The following is a 20983-nucleotide window of genomic DNA, read 5'->3' as shown; positions in this document are numbered from 1 at the left end:
TTACAAATGACAACAAATGAAAATCTCAAATTCATCATATCAGAAAATTAGAATATTACTGAAGACCAATAAAAACAAAGGATTTATAGAAATGTTGGCCAACTGAAAAGTATGAACATGAAAAGTATGAGCATGTACAGCACTCAGTATTTAGTTGGGCCTCCTTTGGCCTGTATTACTGCAGCAATGCGGCGTGGCATGGAGTCGATCAGTCTGTGGCACTGCTCAGGTGTTATGATAGCCCAGGTTGCTCTAATAGTGGCTTTTAGCTCTTCTGAATTGTTGGGTCTGGTGTATTGCATCTTCTTCTTCACAATACCCCATAGATTTTCTATGGGGTTAAGGTCAGGAGAGTTTGCTGGCCAATTAAGAACAGGGATACCATGGTCCTTCAACCAGGTACTGGTAGCTTTGGCACTGTGTGCAGGTGCCAAGTCCTGTTGGAAAATGAAATCTGCATCTCCAAAAAGTTGGTCAGCTGCAGGAAGCATGAAGTGCTCTAAAACTTCCTGGTATGTGGCTGCGTTGACCCTGGACCTCAGAAAACACAATGGACCAACACCAGCAGATGACATGGCACCCCAAACCATCACTGACTGTGGAAACTTTACACTGGACTTCAAGCAACGTGGATGAAGTGCCTCTCTTCTTTTCCTCCAGACTCTGGGACCTTGATTTCCAAAGGAAATGCAAAATTTACTTTCATCAGAGAACATGACTTTGGACCACTCACCAGCAGTCCAGTCCTGTTTCTCTTTAGCCCAGGCAAGACGCTTCTGACGCTGTCTGTGGTTCAAGAGTGGCTTGACACAAGGAATGCGACAGCAGAAACCCATGTCTTTCATACGTCTGTGTGTGGTGGTTCTTGAAGCACTCACTCCAGCTGCAGTCCACTCTTTGTGAATCTCCCCCACATTTTTGAAGGGGTTTTGTTTCACAATCCTCTCCAGGGTGCGGTTATCTCTCTTGCTTGTACACTTTTTTCGACCACATCTTTTCCTTCCCTTCGCCTCTCTATTAATGTGCTTGGACACTGAGCTCTGTGAACAGCCAGCCTCTTTAGCGATGACCTTTTGTGTCTTGCCCTCCTTGTGCAAGGTGTCGATGGTCGTCTTTTGGACAACTGTCAAGTCAGCAGTCTTCCTCATGATTGTGTAGCCTATAGAACTAGACTGAAAGACCATTTAAAGGCTTTTGCAGGTGGTTTGAGTTAATTAGCTGATTAGAGTGTGGCACCAGGGGCCATCAATTTTGAACCTTTTCACAATATTCTAATTTTCTGATATGATGAATTTGAGATTTTCATTTGTTGTCATTTGTAATCATAAAAATTAAACAAAATAAACATCTGAAATATATGAGTTTGTATGTAATGTATGAATATAATATACAAGTTTCACTTTTTAAATGGAATTACTGAAATCAATCTACTTTTTCATGATATTCTAATTTTATGACCAGCACCTGTAACTTTGTTCAAGTCATCATACTCACTAGTAAGAAAGCTACGAATTTATAAAGAAGATTTAGAGTAAAAAATATAAATGTTTGTAATAATAAATTATACTATAATAATTTATTAGAAGGAAGGAAGGAAGGAAGGAAGGAAGGAAGGAAGGAAGGAAGGAAGGAAGGAAGGAAGGAAGGAAGGAAGGAAGGAAGGAAGGAAGGAAGGAAGGAAGGAAGGAAGGAAGGAATATCAATATATTATCGTAACAAAAAAAACGAGACATCATTAACGGCCAGTAGATGGTAAAAGGATTGTACTGGTACATACCTGGCCAGAACAACAGCATTTTTTCATTTAAGTGAGGTGGAAAATACAAGAACAAAATATTATTTATAATTTATAATATATATATTTATAATATATTTTTTAGGGACGCACGATATTGGGATTTTGGCCGATATCTGATATGCCGATATTTTAAAACTCATGTAGCCGATAACCGATATCGATACCGATGTTAAAGCTGGACAAAAATAAGTAGTCATTGAAAATAGCAGTTTTTTTATCCATTTCTGACACTTTAAAAATAATATACTCAAATAAATTTTTTAATATGCTGATATCAAATTGATTTTAAAAAACGCGGTATCGATCTATTTTACTTTCAAAATCTCGTGAACTTTCATCGTTCTGTTACAAACTCTCGTGATATTTTGCAAATTCTTGTGAGATTTTGTTAGTAAAATAGATCGATACCGCGTCAATATATCAACATATAAAAATATGGCAACATTTCGTGAATTTTCGGGGGATTTCGTAGCATAACGATGACATATAGCAATATTTCATTAGTAAAAGAGATTGATGTGGTGTTTTTAAATGGCAATATATCAGCATATGAAGATATTGGGATATTTTAATGTATCAATATTTTTCCCCTTGTCTTTAGAAGTTTTTAAGTCTGTAAAAAAGAAGTTTTTGAGAAAGAAGAAGAAGTAGTATTTTTTTTTTTTTTTTAGACTTTAGAAACTCAGAAGCTGATCAAATATCGGGTTAAATATCGGTGGGGTGGCCGATGTCCGATATTCAGTTTTAAGGCCGATACCGATAGGGGGCCGGTTATATCGTGCATCCCTAATATATTTATAATATTTTGATAAGGACTTTTCAAATAGACATGCTCCTTTTTGTGCAAAGCTCGAGTTTTTCCTCTCCGCTGCTGCAGGCTTGTAGTGAGGGATTGCTGCAAAGTCAACAACAGATTGCAGGCAAATGGCTACTGTGACTATGTGCTGATCCAGGAGGAGCGAATCCTGAAAAGTCAATGACTGACTGCAGTCAGTGTGGAGTCAAATATTGTGTTATTATTTTTGCAAATAAAAACAGGTTGTATAAATGGAACTTTGAAAAAAAAAAAACAATGCAGTCAAGAAAAATAACTAAATTATAAACTAAAAAACTAACTTAAAAAAGGTTTTAAGAGAAACATTTCTCTTGGCTGCTCTTTTACATTTTTTATAAATATCTTTATATTCATAAAGATTTATATATTTATTTGTTTAAATGTCTAAATTTTACTTGCCTTTTCAAAACATTTTATATTTAACTTCTCAGACACTTTTCAGACTGAGCTTTACAAAAATGCTCTTTTTTAAAACATGTTTTTGTTTTTTTTGTTGTTGTTTTTTTTACAGTGTCCTGTCCGGCAGTGTCCTGTCTGGCAATGTGGCAATAAGAATAATTGTCTTGATGTCAAAAAGAGCCCAACAGATTTTACTTTCACAAGTGGAGCAGTACGGCTATCGCCATAGTGTTCTTATTAATGTATGCATGTAAATAATTTTATCATATATATTAAGGTACAATATTTCAAGCTGAATTGGTGAAGTGCCAGCTAGTACCTGCCTTCCATAATACGTTTTTTAGCCATATTAGTAGCGAATCTTAAGTTGATAAATCAAACTTTTTCCAAATCCTGTCTGAAGGAAAGCAAAGTCATCTTTCCCATCTACAAATTTGCAAAGTGCTTCTCTGTTCTTTTTTTGAAATAGAAATTGTTGCTATTTAAAGCTACAGTGTGTAATAATTACAGGGATATAAAGTCAGAAATTGAATATATTATACATAACTATGTTATTTATCATCACCTATGAGCTCAGCCTTTTAACCATAATATTTACGTTGCCTTAGAATTCGTTATTTATAATTACATAGGAGCGGGTCTCGCAGCCATGGAGGCTGACATCTTTGCGCTACGGCAGCGCAGAAGCAACAAACTAGCGATTGCGAGATCGCCCATTACGCTCGAAAGTAACTACGGCAAGTTGAGAGATTAACTGAGACGGTACTGAACAATAGATGGCAGTATTATGCCTGAGAAGCGTTTAGTCTGCCTGAAACCAAAGAAGAAGAAGAAGCAGGTATACTGCGCTTCAGTAACAAGAAAGGGGATCAAGGCGGCAGGCGTGAGTGACTTTGCAAACTGTTTGGCACTGTGTTGCCAAACATCAGACGAATGGAGGATCATGCCTACTCTGTATCACAACGAAAAGCGGCGGACACCGAACCCCCGTCATCTAAGAAGCGGAAACACGACGAGAATAAACGCAAGCGTGACAAGAAACGACAAAAAACACGGATCAACATTGGCACGGCATTTACACGATGGAAGGCACTGACGGAGGAAAAAGGTTTTCAAAGTGACGCTCAAGTTGCCAGTTTTCTCTTGGACAGGTAAGGCCACAGCTTCATAAAATTACCACAGCTGATAGTGGCGTGTGTGAGTGTGAGAGAGACAGATATATGAAGCTGCATATTAGCGAGCTACGGATATATACCTCGGTTACTTCTCTCCGGCTCCTTTGGAGATCTTCAATTCTTTCCTCCTCCGCTATAGTCAACCCCCGCTGGCACCTCTCTCTCGCCTGGCCCTGGCTGCACGCCCACCCCGCCCTCTCTGCCCTCTTCTTTTCCCTCTTCCTCGCGTTGTAACCCCCGTGCCACAAACAAGACTTGGACTCTGTAAACGGGGAATATATACCGGTATTCTTCCAGCGAACACAATCTCGCTGTTAAACTAATGACTACAATTACTTCGTCTGTTTATATCACCATGCAAAGCAGCTCACCAAAACGTCACAACGATGTAGAATAAAAATAACGGATATATTTATTATTATCAAATCTATACCCTACACAGACTAATGAAATACTATCTGTAAAATTATCTATGTAAACAAACCTCATTAACTGAGAAGGTAGGTGATTCCGACGTCGTGGAAGACATTTTGTCCCGTAACGCTCGCCGTATTGTTGGGGGGGAGAAGCGGTGGGGGGGAGATGTTCATGTTGCTGCAGTCTGCAGTCTGGACGTTAGATGTCGCTGAAAATTACACACTGTAGCTTTAAGCTAAAACCGAGTAAATTGTGTGAGTCAAAGGGGAATCGTTCAGTGTAGCCATGTTTGTAATGTAATGTAAAACAAGGCCCTTCTGACTGTCGTCATTCCTACATGTCCCGCCCCAAAAAACACTGCTGGCATGTCAATCCAGCTTACAGTGCAAGGTTAGGTATGGACTGCATCCCAAGGATTTCCACCATGCCTTTATTTCCAGTGCTGAAACAGAACTGTTTAAGGGAGCCTGTGAATAAGAGTGTTTTTTAGGCAAGAGTCTACATTGATGGAGCTACTGACACCTGGTGAACTGACAGCTTTATGAACTGCAACTGCATTTCAGTCAGTCATGTTGATTGCATGATTTTAAAATCATTATATGACTCCAATTGCTGATAATAGTAAATAGTGCAAAAGTCTCATTTCCTCCTGAAAAAAAAAGATTTTAAATCTCAATAATGTTTCATGAGAAGTTCAAGTGCAGAAATTCTAGAAGTTTCAGTGGAAAGTGGGACAGAAGGCTTTGATGCCTCTCAGCGCTAACCAATCCACTTCAGATTTATAACCAACCAGGCAGCAGCCACCTCAGACCACAGGAAGAACAGTTCGGCCCAGTTTTCTGTCTAGATGAGACCGTGAGAACTCCAAACCAACGCTGAATAAACCCATAAATCATCAGGAAGTTTTATCTTTTATGTCAGTTTGATTACTGTCTGTACTCCCCCCCCCCCCGATTATAAATGCCCTGGTTTCATTTTTTATTTCTTTCATAAAAAACAAAAAAAAGAATATTTAAAAAAGCTTTACTTCACCATATTAATTTTGAGGAATGCCACAACCAAAGAGAATACCAAAGCAAAAAAATGGCCTTTATTTGTAACGCAATAGTTACTATTGATTGATTTAAATCATAATACAAAATAAAAGACATTTTACATTGTTTTTCCCAACACTTTGCTGTACTTTTACATGTTTTATGACCTATTGCTGTTCACTGAGATCAAGAACGTTGATGTTGATTTTTTATGTTGAGTGTATACAGCAGCTGGTATTGATATAGAGATACATTTACATTTGGACAAATCCAGTAAGTGTCCACTTAAAAACAGGCGGAGAGAGAAAGAAGGGAGATGTTTCGGTCAGAAACACTCCCTCCCAATTACATTGATTGGAACACTCGGTAAACACACTGTACAGACTAGATTTGATTGCAAACATATGATGGGTTTGAATTTACAGGAACCGAACCAACACCCTCCAGCACCCACCCTCTCATATGCTTTGTTGTGCGTACTCTGTATGACCATGCTGTGTCTCAGATTTCCCTTCGGTAAACTCTCTGACCGCTGGATACGACATGACAAGTGAAGCTAGTCAGGCCGCTGTTACTGCCAACTTACTTTAGCAACATGTATCATCTTCTGCTGCTGGTTTGAGGGGCACGTTGGTCCAGCCAGCTCATCAGTGCCCTGGGGCTCACCAGACCCCCTTTCTCTGGGGAGTTACCCAGGCCTAATCAGGTCAATCATGGCTGACCACAAGTGAAAGATGGGCCTGCCTACTGCCATGCCAATTACTGCCACTCAAGAGTCAGACTGACGACAGGGTCAGAGATTTTCTCCAATCATAATCATCCATCCACCTGGACAGATGGCAGGAGCAGCCACAGGCAGCCGGTCGGTGCTTCTACAGAAGTGGGCGAGGGTTGCTCCCAGAATGCCTTGTTTCCCTCAGGGAAAAGGGCAGCCTTTAGAGAAAAACAGACAGAAAGGTCAGGGCTCATCCAGGATTTTTCTCGACACAGCATCATCGCTGCTCTCCCATCAAATTATGGCTTTAATGTATCTATGGAGACCAGTTGTCTCACCGGTACATGAACGGAAAAAATGTGGAGGAGGCAGAGTGGTTGGGCGGGATAAACATCGCAGCTAAACGAAGCAGATGGCTGAGTGTCAGTTAAAAAAGGAAAGTGAGACATCAACTGCCACAGTCTCCTTGTCGCAAACAATTACACCCCAACCATTGTTTGCGAAGTTCAGTAGAGAACAAAAGCAGGCAGCGTTTGTAAGTTCAGTTAAAAAAGAAAAGGCAAGGAAGATGGAATATGCAGGAGAGCAGCATCACAGAGACAGCAGGGCAAAGCAAAATGAAAAGTCTCAAAATCAACTTGACCAAGATAGATCCATGAGGCAAAAAACAGCATCTGTCATTTTATCCGTGATGGCTGCTGCGAGGCATTATGTCATATGACATATCCGTCGTACAGAATGTGCAGGGATACTTCAATACATCTCTTCAGACGTTATACTTGTTCACATTAGGGGACATGGAGAAAAAACACACAGGATAGAACCTGAGGAGAGAAGAGCTTTTACATCTACTTTGTATCGAGGCCTAATAAATGCTGTTAGTCCTCAGCAATACTGTGTTGGCATGCATACAAATTGCACCAATTAGGCATGGACTGGTATGAGACTCTCGCAGCGTGATTACTGTGAGCGAAAATACCACATTTCTACTGTATTTAAGCAAAACATTAATGCACATAAATAAATGTCTATAATAGCTGTCATTTTTTTATTTATTCAAAAAGAAAATCATTTATTTTACTGATACTGTAGTTTCTGCACCATATCTGTTTAAAACCATAAATATTTCCAGAAATGCTAGTTTTTAAATAAATTGTTTAAGCCCAAGTTCAGCCAGGTTAATAGCAATGTACAGCAACAGGTGGGGGAAGGGGTTGTTCTACAATGCTCTAAGCTTCACAGCCACACAAACACAGGTCCAGGCAGCACTTGCCTTCTGTCTTAAACTGGTATTCTTATTTTGAGAATACATTCCATGATTTAAAGAAGTTTTGCCAAGTGCAGTTGTCTTACTACACCGGCAGATTATTATACCTATTTTAACTAAGGTGTTTTCAAAAGATCAACAATCTAACGGATTCTGCTTTTGCTTAGTAAATCAGTCTCAAAAATATATCAAAATGGTATTTTGAATACATCTAAGATGGTATAACTAGGTAGATTTGAATTTTTTTGGTACACTTCAAATGAATTTGCAGATGAATGAGAACAGATTTATTTTTACATCCATATTAGACATGCACCAGGAAAACAACTGGTGACCAGAAAGAGATCATTGTACAGTAGATTGCTTGGTCTTAAACTCAATCATGTTAAACTTTGCACAACCAGGTTGCAATGAAGACTCCATTTGGCCCAGTTACTCTGAGAAAAGGACCTCATAGCAGCCATTTCCATGTATCAGTGAGATTTTCAGGAACAATAAAGCATTGGGTCCTTTTTTAAAGTTATTCATTTTCGATGACTGTCTTAGACAGACGTTTGCTGCTGGATTATGATGCAATCTTCAAAGCAAGACCTCAGTGGATAAAAGGAAGGCTGGACAAAGAACAACAAAGTTTTGATTGATTGATTGATTGATTGATTGATTGATTGATTGATTGATTGATTGATTGATTGATTGATTGACTTCATTGATCTCACAGTGGAGCCATTTACTATTTTTAAAAGCTTTCAACTTCTGATATGTAACAGGTTGGAATTGGTAAACTCACAGTAAAGGTGAGGGATAAAAAATCTGAAAAACATACAGTAAAAACAAAAATGATATCTGCCTCGAGCTGCTCAGTACTGCAGTGGAAAGCACTGCTTCCTGGCAGCAAGAAGGTTGGGTGTTCGATTCCCGGCCCGGGGTCTTTCTGCATGAAGTTTGCATGTTCTCCTTGAGCACACGTGGGTTCTCTCTGGGTACTCTGTCTTCCTCCCACAGTCCAAAAACATGATTGTTAGGTTAATTGGCTTTTCTAAGTTCTCCTTAGGTGTGTGAATTGTTGTTTGTCTCTGTGTTGCCCTACGATGGACTGGCGACCTGTCCAGGGTGTGCCCCGCCTCTCGCGTGTCAGAAAATGGATGGATAGCTATCTGCCTTATGGCTTTAAAGGTGCAAATCAAACAAGCAAGTCCTGCCTAGAACAGTGTTTGTGTGGCTGTGAAGCTTAGAGCATTGTAGAACAACCCCTTCCCCCACCTGTTGCTGTACATTGCTATTAATCTGGCCGAACTTGGGCTTTTAATAAATTATTTAAAAACTAGCTTTTACGGAAATATTTATGGATTTGAAACAGATATGGTGCAGAAACTACAGTATCAGTAAAAGAAAGTGTTTCTTTTTTAATTAAAATGAGTTATCCTATATTTACTGAAGTTGTCTCTATAGGCTAATTTGGGTAGTTCAAGAGGAACTGGTTTGGATTGTATTCTATGGGGGTGTCTAGTAGGGGTGTAAATAATAATCATTTTGTATCGATGCATCGATCCAAAAGCCGACGATCCGATGCATCAACACGTCCCCAAGATAATCGATTGTTTTTTTTTTTTTTCCTCCGGTCTATTTTTATCCATTTGCTCCTGGGCGTAATTCTCCTCCCGTGCTGCGGTGGCGCTAAACCTATTTTGCCCTCCTACCTCGCTTCCTGGTTATACTCTTACAGCAGTGTTGCAGCAAGCTTGACACTTTTAAATTATGCTCAATATTGAAGAGTGGTCTGTGCTACACGCTGTGGGTCTAGATACGGCCGAGGCGGCGAGGAAGTGGGGGCGACTTTAGTCCGATGTCGGAGGGACATGAGGGCCAAAAAGAGCGGAGATCCAGGTGGAAAAAGGGTCCCAGCGTTCTCGCGCACCTCGCTCTTCTAGCGGGTCAAACTTCACGAGTTGTTTTCCGCAATTTCGTCATAAAAACAAAACAAGCTGGCCTTCTGTCTGCGGCACTGTTTGCGGCTAGCTACAATCTGGGAGAGGAGCAGCGGAGCGTCTCTCAAGGGGGGCGGGGACATCGACACTCTGGAGCCGAGGTATTTCATTGGACTGAAATAGAGCAGTATTTTTTGATGCAACTTTTCTACTTCTGTTATTTGCTGTTGTTTCTAAAAAAAAATGCATAATGATATTACAGCTTTCATTGATTTATTTCAAACTTGAAACTTTGTTTAGCCTGTAAGGTGTAAAAAAAAAAAATAATAATAATAATAAATCAAAAAAATTAACCGATTAATCGAATAGAATAGAATCAAATCGAATCGTGGTGTATTCTTGAGTATCGAAAATAATCGAATTGTTGGGTCAGGAAATCGATACTGAATCGAATCGCCATGATGGATGTGATTTACACCCCTAGTGTCTATGGGTCTGACACACTCACCAAACTACTTCATTCAGTCTTCACTGCCATTTATGCATTTGCGAGAGAACAGGGGTGGGTGTTTTAGAAAATTGATCACTAAAAAACAACTTTAACCCCACCACAGACTTCATACGACAGTAAAAAAAATAACTTGTCTAGTGTGATGGAAAAGTCTGGTTGGCGTCAAAATAAGACAATGCTAAATACTGCTACAGTTTTTGACAATGAATAGAGATCAGATTTACCCTATGAGAGAAATGATTAATGGCAGTTAACCCTTTTATTTTCTCAAAAGGTAAGATGCTCTGTTCAAACACCCCTAAAGGTGACAGCGATTAGCTTATCTCCATCTGACCAGTAAGTTGTGCCCTCAAAGTCATCTGCTCTCGTTCTGCACTGTTTACTGATGTTCATCCTCCTTTTGCTAATTTATGTTATTGTTGTGAAATAAACAGTTATTCTGCACCATTGTAGATGTTCTATGGATGTGTTACTTTTGGAAAAAAAATATTTAGATGAAAACTTGAGGGTGTGATCTTTAACACTTATACCTTACTCATCTCAAATGATATTACATCTCAAAACAAAATACCTGTGCAGTCTCAGCGGCAAACTGTGTTTCTTGTCTTATAGTGCATTCACACTCAACATGGTGTCCACAGTAATTTCCTTCTGCACTTTCCAGAACCTGGAAATAAAGCCACCTGAGCTAAAGAATCACAGCAGTAGATTGGAGAAGCCCAATGGCCAAACAGGGCCAGAGCCAGGCTCTTGCTCCACTGAATTCAACAAAATGATATGATGAATGTTACCTTTGCCCCGCTTCCCATTGCAGCACTCCATAGCCACCCTCCAAAATGGAATATCATGAAAATTGTTCACTCTACCTGCGAAATCTACGTTTGGTTTGAACGCACCATTATACTATGGATGTGCACAACACTGAGTTAATTTCATCTGTTGCGAGAGGGGCAAAAGTTCTGTAATAAACACTATTTTATGAGAAAATCCAGGTTTTAGAGTGATCTCCTCTTGTATAAAAATAATATTCTGAATCCTGTTCTAACAACTGTTTATGTTATAGATCTCAAAGCAAATTAGAAATTGCATAATATCAGCAGTTGGAAGCTTTACAGTTGAATCTAGAACTAAAATTCAATTGTATGTCTTCACAGGAACATTAAAATGAACTTGTATGTGATTGCAGTTACGCTCACTTCTTTACCGTAAACAATAGAAAAGGGGTGGTGGGGTAGGGCTGCAGGAGAAGAGGGGCTTCTTGCTGATCTGTGGCTTTGAACCCTGTGTGGCACCTGTGCCTTTATGCTGGAGCCAATATTGGATTTGGCCCAGGTCACACCTCAGGGCGGTGGGTTAATGGCCCACTTTGCCAGGCACACAGAGCTGCTCGGCCCCCGTGCGGTCCAACCTGCTGCCTCAGCACTCCCTCCACACAGCAGAAGTTACAGATACAGGCTGCATGGTGAGAAAATGTGTGCGCTTGCTACTTTTTCCAGTATCTACCGGCTAACGTACTTTGTTAACAAAAAATGCGACATAGGGAGAAACCATTGTTAAGCATTGCGTCTAAGGGTGTATGTTTGAGATAACAGATGTAGTTTATAATGCAACATTACTCAATTATTACTTTAACGGTGTAAAAATGTGTACTTTGGTTCTAGAAAACAGGCACATTTCCTCATTAGCTCGTCATGTTGGCTCAGTCATTAAGATTTAACCTGGCCTCCCATGACAAATCTGAGCGACTGACAACCAGTCTGCGAGCTGTGTGACTGAAAGACACATTTGCTGACTGACTATTTTATCAGAAGAAGTGGCTGTTTGAATGACTGGCTGAGAGGCTGACTGAGTGACTCATTTACTGACTCCCTGGTTGACTGAGAATGTGCCAGGAAGCAAAGCTTTCCCACATGTTTTCATGCATGCTGCATTTCAGTCGAGGAACGCTGCCTCGTCCCCTTTCGCCCTGTTTACAGTGTGCAGCCCAGCCGTGGGAGTGCAGCCCCACTCCATCCCCACTCTCGGCCTAAAAAACGCCTCTCCTACGGCTGTCGTTAATCAGCAACAGAGACTTTTGCTCTCCTCTCTTCCTCCCCAGCTCTCTCGCCTCTCCTCTTTTTTTCCTCGCTCCTCTACGCCCACAGACATGCTGGATGAGGCCATTTTGAAAGAGTTAACAGATGTCGGCTGATTTGCCCCAGGCTTCCTGACATTGCCCGAGTGATGTATTTGATGTGGAGTTTATTCAGCTCTAATAAACGTATAAAGAATTAGAATAATAATTCACAGATGTACATACCCAGATTATATGCCGGAACCCTTCTTTGAAGGGAACAAGGCAAAAAAGTAACAGAATGAAGGAATGACCGAAAAGGCTTTTGGTTTCATCAATTCATACCCACTAAAGTGCTTTAATTAATCATTTTTTTTATTTTAATCGGATATTGCAATTTACTGATCTACCAAAACAGACAAAATTGCAGAGCATTTCTACATTAGCATTCAGCATTTGTTTGTTTGTAGAGTATAGAATCAGATTGTCAGGGTTAGGGGGAGATTGCTGCACAATGGGAACATAAACACCAGTGAGTTTCTTTCTGCTCGGTTCTAACATTGATTTGATCATGATGTGTTGCTTGTTGAGGTATTTTAGCCTTCTTTGTGTTAGTAGTAAGGTTCTGTTCAAGCAATTTCTTGATTCTACAAATCAGTCTTCGGCATAACTTTTAAAATTATTATCAGCTTTAGCAAAAATATGTTTAATCTTAATTAATTCACAATTCAACAGGGAAGGTCAATTACTTTTGAAAGTAGGGGTGTTCAAAATAATCGTGATGATGATGCATCGTGATTCTAATTTTCGTGATCTACTGCATCGATTCTTGACACCAAGTATCGATTAATAATTTTAAAAAATGCATAAATAAAATTGCATGAATGGTTGGCAAACAACAGCCAAAAACAAGTGTAATACAGCTTCCAGTTCAGTAGATGTCGCTGCAGATGTGTTAACACACGTTGCCTTGTGTCACAAGCATTTCCGGCTGCGGGATACTGCGCCGAGTCGTTCAAAAACAAAACATGGAGGAGAAAATATTGCAATGCATCGCAATAATTCAAGTATCGTGATGCATCATAATAGAATCGCATCGTGGCCTGTGAATCGTGATTCGAATCGAATCGTGACTTCTTTGGCAATACCCACCCCTATTTGAAAGTCACTGACAAAATCATGTTACAATAGTTTAATTTGAAGGAAAAGGTGCTTTTCAATTTTTTTCCAATTTAAATAACTGAGTTGAGGTCTATACACACCGGAATAAGAATGCTTTGGTCTGAATTTGTCGCTGTTGTAGCTCCTCAGCCATTCATTTTACTGATTTTCTAGGCTGTTTGATTTTCAACCAGCTTGACCATGTGATTTGTTTAGTCCTGTTTCTCTCCTAGACATAGCTATGGGCTCAGTTTTACTGTGACTAACTCTTTGTCCTTTTCATCATTTTGACCAGGAAACCGGCTCGTCGCTCAACTGTTTGACTATTTCTTTCCTAGACTGAGTCACTTACATAGCTAGTTTACCGCTACCTTCTCTAACAAAACTACTTGGTCCTTTCCTTTAGTGTTTTTGATTATATCTCCAAGAAAGTCGGCTTCAGCAGAAGGCCGCCACAACCAGTCTGGTTCCACTGGAGGTTTCATCCGTTTATATTGATGTTTGTTTCTCTCTGTTCTTGCTGCATGAATGCTCAGTGTGAGAGATTGCTGCAAAGTCAAGCAAACTATGCTAGCAAAGTCCTCTGCTGCTACCCACACATCAAGGAGGAGTGAATTCTGATAAGTCAATGACTGGATGCAGACAGCTGGGTCACCTTAGAGAGAAGAATTTAAACCAATCTGTCTGTATGATTTAACTGAATTGTTTCTATAAAGTGCTCTGAGATTGGGATTTTTCTCTGTATGGATAACATACACTTGAATGCTACCACAATAAGAAAGAAAACTGACTTCATAAAAAATTTTTTGGGATGATCATTGCTTACATCAGCACACAGCAGCAGCTCTTCTGCAGCAACGCAGGTGTTGGGCCACACATCCATGAGATGAATATGAACATAGGTGATGAAAAGACCTGATCATCCAAAACACCTCTTCTTTGCCTGTGGATCCAGAGGAAGTCGGCATTTGGGGGAAAACAGGAATTTCTGTCCCTGCTGGCAAAGTGAGCGCATTCTTCACACTCTAATCAAATGTGAAATACTGCCTGCTTCCAAAAACAAGGTAGCACCAGGCTACTTGCAGATCTATCTTTCTCTTGATTTCTGCAGGGGCAGCTTGGTTTAGAGGCTCCAGAGATAAAGCAGCTTCTTCCACGAGGTCTGACATAGAATGGTAAAGTCAGGAGACTTGACCAAAGCACTTTACACTGCATTCAGTCATTCACCCATTCATACACCCACACACTGATGGTGGCAAACGACATTGTAGCGACAGGTGACGTGGGGCTCACCGAAAGAAGCTAGGCTGCCGTACACTGGTGCCACGGGCCCTTTGACCACCATCAGTAGGTACTGCAGGTCGTGGTGTCTTGCCAAAGGACACAACAACACATAAAACAAAGCCAGACGTTGAACCGACAACCTTCCAATTGCAGGGCAAACTCCTGCCCCCTATACAACTGTCACCAACAAAGCCAGCGCCCCCATCTAAACATTTCTTGACCACTGGAAATGCCTTCGCCTTCAGGTATAGCAGTGACTGAGAAAGTGTTTCCAGCTTCAAAAGCTGAAGGTTTTTAATGAGTGCATTATTTTTGATGTGTTTAAACTGTGTTTTGAGAGCTAATAAGCTAACAGCAACCACACGATGACCATTTGCTGGCTAAGCAGATGCTAACATGTTTTAAATGTTATTTATAAAGTTAAGACACATTTTATTCCCTTAGGAGCTTAAAAAAATATTTAAGATTATTTCAATACATTTTATTGCTAAAATTGAATCAAAGAGTCCTTTAAAATGTGTCCCATCCTGCCTGCTAGTTTAAACAAAACCTAACTAAAAACCTCTGCTCTAAGGGTTCCTAACCCCTTTTTAATCCCTCAGGAATAATCATATAACGTTAATAGTCATTCATCTAATTGGTTCTTGAGTGTTGATTTGGCAAACATTGTTATAAAATATTATTTACCAAATTATCTTTTATTTACAATTTAGATTTGCAATGTGAATTGGTTTGAACATATTTCACTTGCTCTAAATTAGTTTAAGAGCTCATTTAACCACCCTAAAAAATGTCAAGATAAACTTTGATTCTAATGCTGCCTGCATGTGGTATCGTAATTATGGTAAATAGCAAAAAACAACCAAGAAAATTGCACATTAACACCCACTCATGTCATAATTTCCACTAGAAAGCTGGGAAAATTCTATGATACCCGAGTTGCCGAGATGAGGTAAACTTTGACCTTCCAACATGGCGGAGAGCAGAGAAACTATTCTGTATGGAGAATACTGCGTTCTGTGTTTGTAGCCTTCACAATGCTGTGACATTCTTTTTTTTTTTTTTTTTTAACAGCACTAGTGGCTCGTTTTTTTTAACAGTAGGCTGACAGGAAAGGGGTTGTGAGAGAGCGGGAGAGACGTGCGGCAAAGGACCACAGGCCGGATTCGAAACCGGGTTCAGCCGTCGAGGACTAAGGCCTCTGTACATGGGTCGTGCTCTATCCACTGCGCCACCTGCATGCCCAATGCTGCAACATCTTAAAAAGAAATATATATCACCATTTTAACTTGTGTAGTTTTTAACCTCTTACACCCTAAGGGGGTATAAATAAATTTCTGCCTGACAAAAACACACAAAAGTAAATAACTTATAGCCTCACAGCTATTAGATTTAAGAAGAAACTTTTGGTACGTCTGTAAAGGTAAGATGTCATAGAATGGTTTTCTGGTGTCAGCACCATTGTAGCTTTGACCCTGCCTGAAATATTAGGGACAAAATACAAAATATTTTGCATTTTTTGAACCTCGCCAAAATTTTCTTTGAAATAAACATTGCAAAACACTACCAAAATATTATTTATAGCACAAAAAAGTAGTACAGACTTTTAAATCTAAATGTTGTGTAAAAATATACCAAATTTGGACTCAATCAGATGAATCATATTTATTTTAGAATGGTATTAGTGAGAAATTTCTTAGGCGGAGAGGCTATTTTGGCACATTTATCCAAAAATGTCACCAAACTGTGCCAAAAATGTTTTTTACATCAATACTGGGGGTTTGTTAAAATAACGAGGTCACGTAGCAGCTGGACCCACCGGTGGGTCCGTCGGGTTCTAGGGGTTAACCCCTATTGTTTGATTTTATCAGATCCTTTCTACCTGTCAGTCAATGCATCTGATGCATCCAACTCTTCCTGTAGCAGATTAATTAATAAGTCTATTACTGTCTTGCCAAAGTAGCAGGTCAGGATAATCTTTGCATCCAACATGTTTCTCTTCTAAACCACAAAAAAAGCACTTAAACACAATGCACAGGCCTTTTCCACTTTACAGATGGAAAGGATCATCTTTACCAAAGCACATAAAGGCAGCATAAAACTTAAAATCCATGTGGAGCTATAATAACATTGCTTTAGCTTGTTGATAATGGGGTTTAACCATTTTTTAACCACTTTTCTTTATGAGTACATATTAGTAATTTAGTTTAGCTGAGTTTTACAAACTTAGAGTTTTTAACTGAAAACGGCTTGACTGAGAGGTGAATTATTTTTGTTAATAGGTACTAATATTTTGAATTGAGTTTGTTTTGAATTTATTCCATGTGTCCAAAGTTACCTGTTTGATCATGGTCTAAGCTTGAATCCTACTTTCATTTGTTGTCCTAACACAAAGCCAGTTGGATGTGTGTTCAAAGAACAACACATGACAGTCTGAAAGTCATTGGATTGAATATTAAATATCATAAATACATGCAATGCAAAAACACAGATTATATCTGTGGAATTGGCTGTTCTGCCCAGTGATTTATATATTATTGATCAACAAATGGTGCAATGGCCTTACCATAACAGCCATTCCAACAATCATGGCAATATCTAGCCCAAGTCTGGTATCAAACTTATAATACTGCTAATACAAAAGGCCATTGCAAGCCTATGTGTCCTAGCACTGACACAGGTTCCCTTTTCTTTATCATAAGTGAGGCTTTTCTGTCCAAAACTGTTAAGACATTATTGCAGTTCTTTGCTACTCTCTTCTAAAGAACAGCAGAAACCGAAGCACATTTGCTACATCTGTTTTTTCATCTCTCCAAAATGTTCTTGCTAATTTGTCTTTTTGTGATGGAAAGAAAAACAAATAAAGTGCACACAGAGGGATATAAAAGAGGACCAAGAGTGAGGCCTGGCCTTCTGATCACTGCAAAAGAAAAAAAAAAAAATGGGAGAATTACTCTCAAAACAAACAACTTCCATTTGCTTCACAACTAAACAACAACAAATCTCAAAAATTGCCAGTTGTAGAGTATCTTAATACCCACATAAACCATAAAAACAGCTACACAGCTCCATGGCAATGCATAGCAACCATGCAGAATTTCAGTCAAGGAGAAAGAAGGCAAAAAAACACCTTATTACTTCTAACTCCTGCAAGCCATTTTGGTCTCCAAAGGTTTTAGAGTGCCGCAGGCCATGTGTCTGCAGTGTTTCGGGAAATGACTTGCCTTCGCACGAACACTGCTATGTTCTGCAGCACTGCTGCCCCCAGCATCCCCGCTCAATTTCTGTTTAACCCTTTCCTGCCTTCCCTCACACTGACTCACTGCAACAGAGAGCTCACACCCAGCACAATGCTGTCACATTGTTAAGCCTCCACCAAACCAAGGCAAATCAGTGCACATTTTAACACATTAACTCCACGTCTAATTTGGCCACTTAAGCATGTGATGTCTGCTAACGAAAAGGGGCTCAAGAGGCGTAAGGTTACAAGAGAAAGGAAAAGATGGAGAAAGGAGAAAGCCCTGGTTTCCTTCCACTTGATCTACTACAACGTGCGACACAGTTTGCACATTTGAGTGTGTATCAACGGTGGATTAAATCTGCAAACTCGTTGACACAACACATAATTAAAACATCTTGCTCGAGGTTAGGAATTTTCTAATTAGCAGTGTACTGACAAAGCTGCAATTCCATCGCCCAGAGTTTCAAAGTCCACAGGTTACTGCCAAGATGAAAGCCGGCCCTGGAGCGCATTCTGCAGGGCTGCTCATACAATTCCTCAGAAGACAGTCACAGGGTCACCGAGCTAAACAGCGTGCTGTACCCGGAACCTTGCTTCCAAACAAAGAAACTTCAAAACTTTTCCTGCCTGGAAACAAAATCTCCCTTTTGTTTCGCCTCTCGTTTTATTTTCAACCAGAGAGAAACAAAAGCTTATGTGAAGGAAATCCATAGGAGGAAACTAAAACATTGCTTCTAAGCTGTTTAATTAAAAAATACTGAACCAGGCTAGCCGAGCGACCTGTTATAAGTACTACAAAGGCTTTAGAGTCATGGTCTATGGATAATTGTGTTTGCTTATGGGTTTTTTGTTATGTTTTGGGGTTTGAGCTTATCTCCTTGTTCTTTCCATGTTGGTTGTGTTGTGGTTCTATGTTGGTTTTCTAATTAGCTGTTTTATAATGTGTAACATGGTTTTACATTCAAGGTCCAATGAGTTGAAATAGCTTTCAGCCGTCATCGCACACTTGATCCTGCTTTTCTGCCCATCCTTTTTACTCTCTGATTTTTTTTTTGGGCAGGTTTCACCAAAGCAACATTTACACTCAACTCAACTTACACTAAACAGGACCTCCTGCTTAAATTCAGACACTTTAAATAAGCTGTATTTACCTCTTCCTCCTCAAAGCTTTATTACATTAAATTATCATTGATATTTATTTATAGTTTTATGGAAAAGTTTTCAGTATTGCATAGAGAACTGAGTGAAACTCATTTTAAACTTAAAATTCCAACCTCTATCATTTAAATTTGTACATCTCAATTCATAATTTTGATGCAAAAGCCACTGGTCAGAATTACAGTCCACCGAAAACCAGCAAAGAATCCATAGGAGTGTGTGCAGTCATCTGTTTTGAGCGGCAGCATTCTAAACTGTGGCTTAACGTGTGACCAGTCAGCTATGTGAAACCCATTATAATCATATTATAAAATGGACAGCACTCAGCAATGATGATTAAAAACTCAGGATAAGAGCCTTGGTTCTGACCCACTGCACCGGTGTTAAGCTAAGGTAGGTTCCTAGAGGGAATGCAGTGCAATACCTGCTGTGTTGCATCTTCATCCAGACAGTTAACCTAGCATCGCATCGCATCGCATACCGCAGTCAGAATTAGGTGGATAAAAATGGAAAAATTATTGTATACGGCATAAATACCTCCAGTATCAGGCATTGGATATGTCTAAATGTGTTTTAATAATGTTTTCAAAAAGGAAGCATCATGTGAAGGCTGATTTATGCTCAGAAACCAGGTAGGTCGTCTGCGTGTGTGTCGCAGTGAATTCAAATGTGCCTCCGCCCCTGCCGCAGATACTCTGCTGATTGGTTAAATCTAACATCCGCTCTACACTATGCATATTTCTTTATTGGCACCTTACCGGCTTGTTTTGTTTGTATGACCGCCATTGGGGAAAACGTTCATGTCCCTCCGTTGTCGCACAAACTTGCTCCAACTTCCTCATCGCCTCGGCCGTATCTAGACCCACAGCTAGTTTGTGATTGTCCCTCTTGCTTTGTGGCGTGGAATACCATGGCTCTTCAATATTGGGCATAAATCAAGATATCTGCGACAATCTCACTGTGACACACTGCTGGGGAGAGTATAACTAGTCCTTGAGAATGTGGCAAGAAAAGAAAACTCATAAGATGATTAACCATAAGATATAACTTTTCTGATCTCTTCTCTTAGGAAAATCAGAACCAAAACAGGAACCAGAATCAAAACATGGAATCAGATTCAGTCAAATTCCAATGATGCTCAACCCCACTTTCACTATAAGGCGCCATGTTACTTTTCATAACTCTTTCTGCTGTGGAAGGGAAACCTTTTCTGTTCTGGTACAGGGAAAAAGCAGAGGAGCAGTTAGGTAGACAGGTTTTCAGTAATCACTGATCGCTCCCAGAAAAAGAGACGGGAAGCAAGAGGAAGCTGAGAGCAAATAATCTAATACAGATCACAGCATCTCATCAGCAAAAAACACTGACTTTCAACTAATTGCATTCATTTTCAAATACATTTTACTTTACTTCTTCAGTGTTTACCTGTAATCACCTGCATGGTTTACTGTTATTCTGTAAATACAACAATACAACAAACTGTTGCCTGAAATGGAGAGACCCCTGTTTAATTAGTTTAAAAGTGGTATAAATTCTTTTTATATTCTCGAAAAAATCCTGATCTTTCCGCGCAAGTTGTAGCCTTTTAGCTGCATAGAGTTCTTTTTTTTCATTTTTTTTATTCAAAGTTAAACTTTTATTGAAGGTTTGTCACCGTAAAGGATCTAGAATATACATGTTAGTCCATTTTTTTTTAGAGCTAATGGGACTAACGGGTGATGAAGAATCAAATATCAAAACCAATGACCCCACCCACATTTCTCTCCATTGCCTTAAACAGCTTCTGTGCTGCATAATACGCTGCAATTCGGCGGCCGAATTCCCTGCGCAGTCCGGCGATGTCAATCAATGCTGCATTCGGACCCCCGACAGCTTTGATACAGGAAGTTGTGGTTGTTTCAGTGGTTGTTTTAGTAGAAGAAGAAGAAAACAAAAATAACAGCCCCTTTCTTCACTGCCTGACATGATGCATGCTGCTGTCATAGAATATGTCATGTAGTAAACCGCCATGCA

The 20983-nt window shown here is 39.7% G+C and overlaps 1 protein-coding gene across 4 annotated transcripts in view; it reads right to left on the bottom strand.

The window, feature by feature from the left end:
- LOC119781969 (transcription initiation factor TFIID subunit 4-like) overlaps positions 1-20983 on the bottom strand; it is a 155984-nt gene that overhangs the window by 7341 nt on the left and 127660 nt on the right. The window contains exon 15 of one of the 4 annotated variants that reach the window (XM_038282634.1): positions 5732-6591. The exons of the other annotated variants lie outside the window; for them this stretch is intronic. Within the exon in view, the coding sequence (XP_038138562.1) occupies positions 6475-6591 (117 nt within the window). The 3' untranslated portion in view covers positions 5732-6474. Of the gene's footprint in view, positions 1-5731; positions 6592-20983 lie in introns of those variants that run through there. 4 annotated transcript variants of the gene reach the window in all.

The sequence above is a fragment of the Cyprinodon tularosa genome, unplaced genomic scaffold, assembly GCF_016077235.1.
Source record: "Cyprinodon tularosa strain WSP-4 unplaced genomic scaffold, ASM1607723v1 ctg186, whole genome shotgun sequence".
NCBI classification, from domain to species: Eukaryota; Metazoa; Chordata; class Actinopteri; order Cyprinodontiformes; family Cyprinodontidae; genus Cyprinodon; species Cyprinodon tularosa.
The sequence above is the reverse complement of the archived record's forward strand: the minus strand, read 5'-3'. Positions and strand labels throughout refer to the sequence as shown.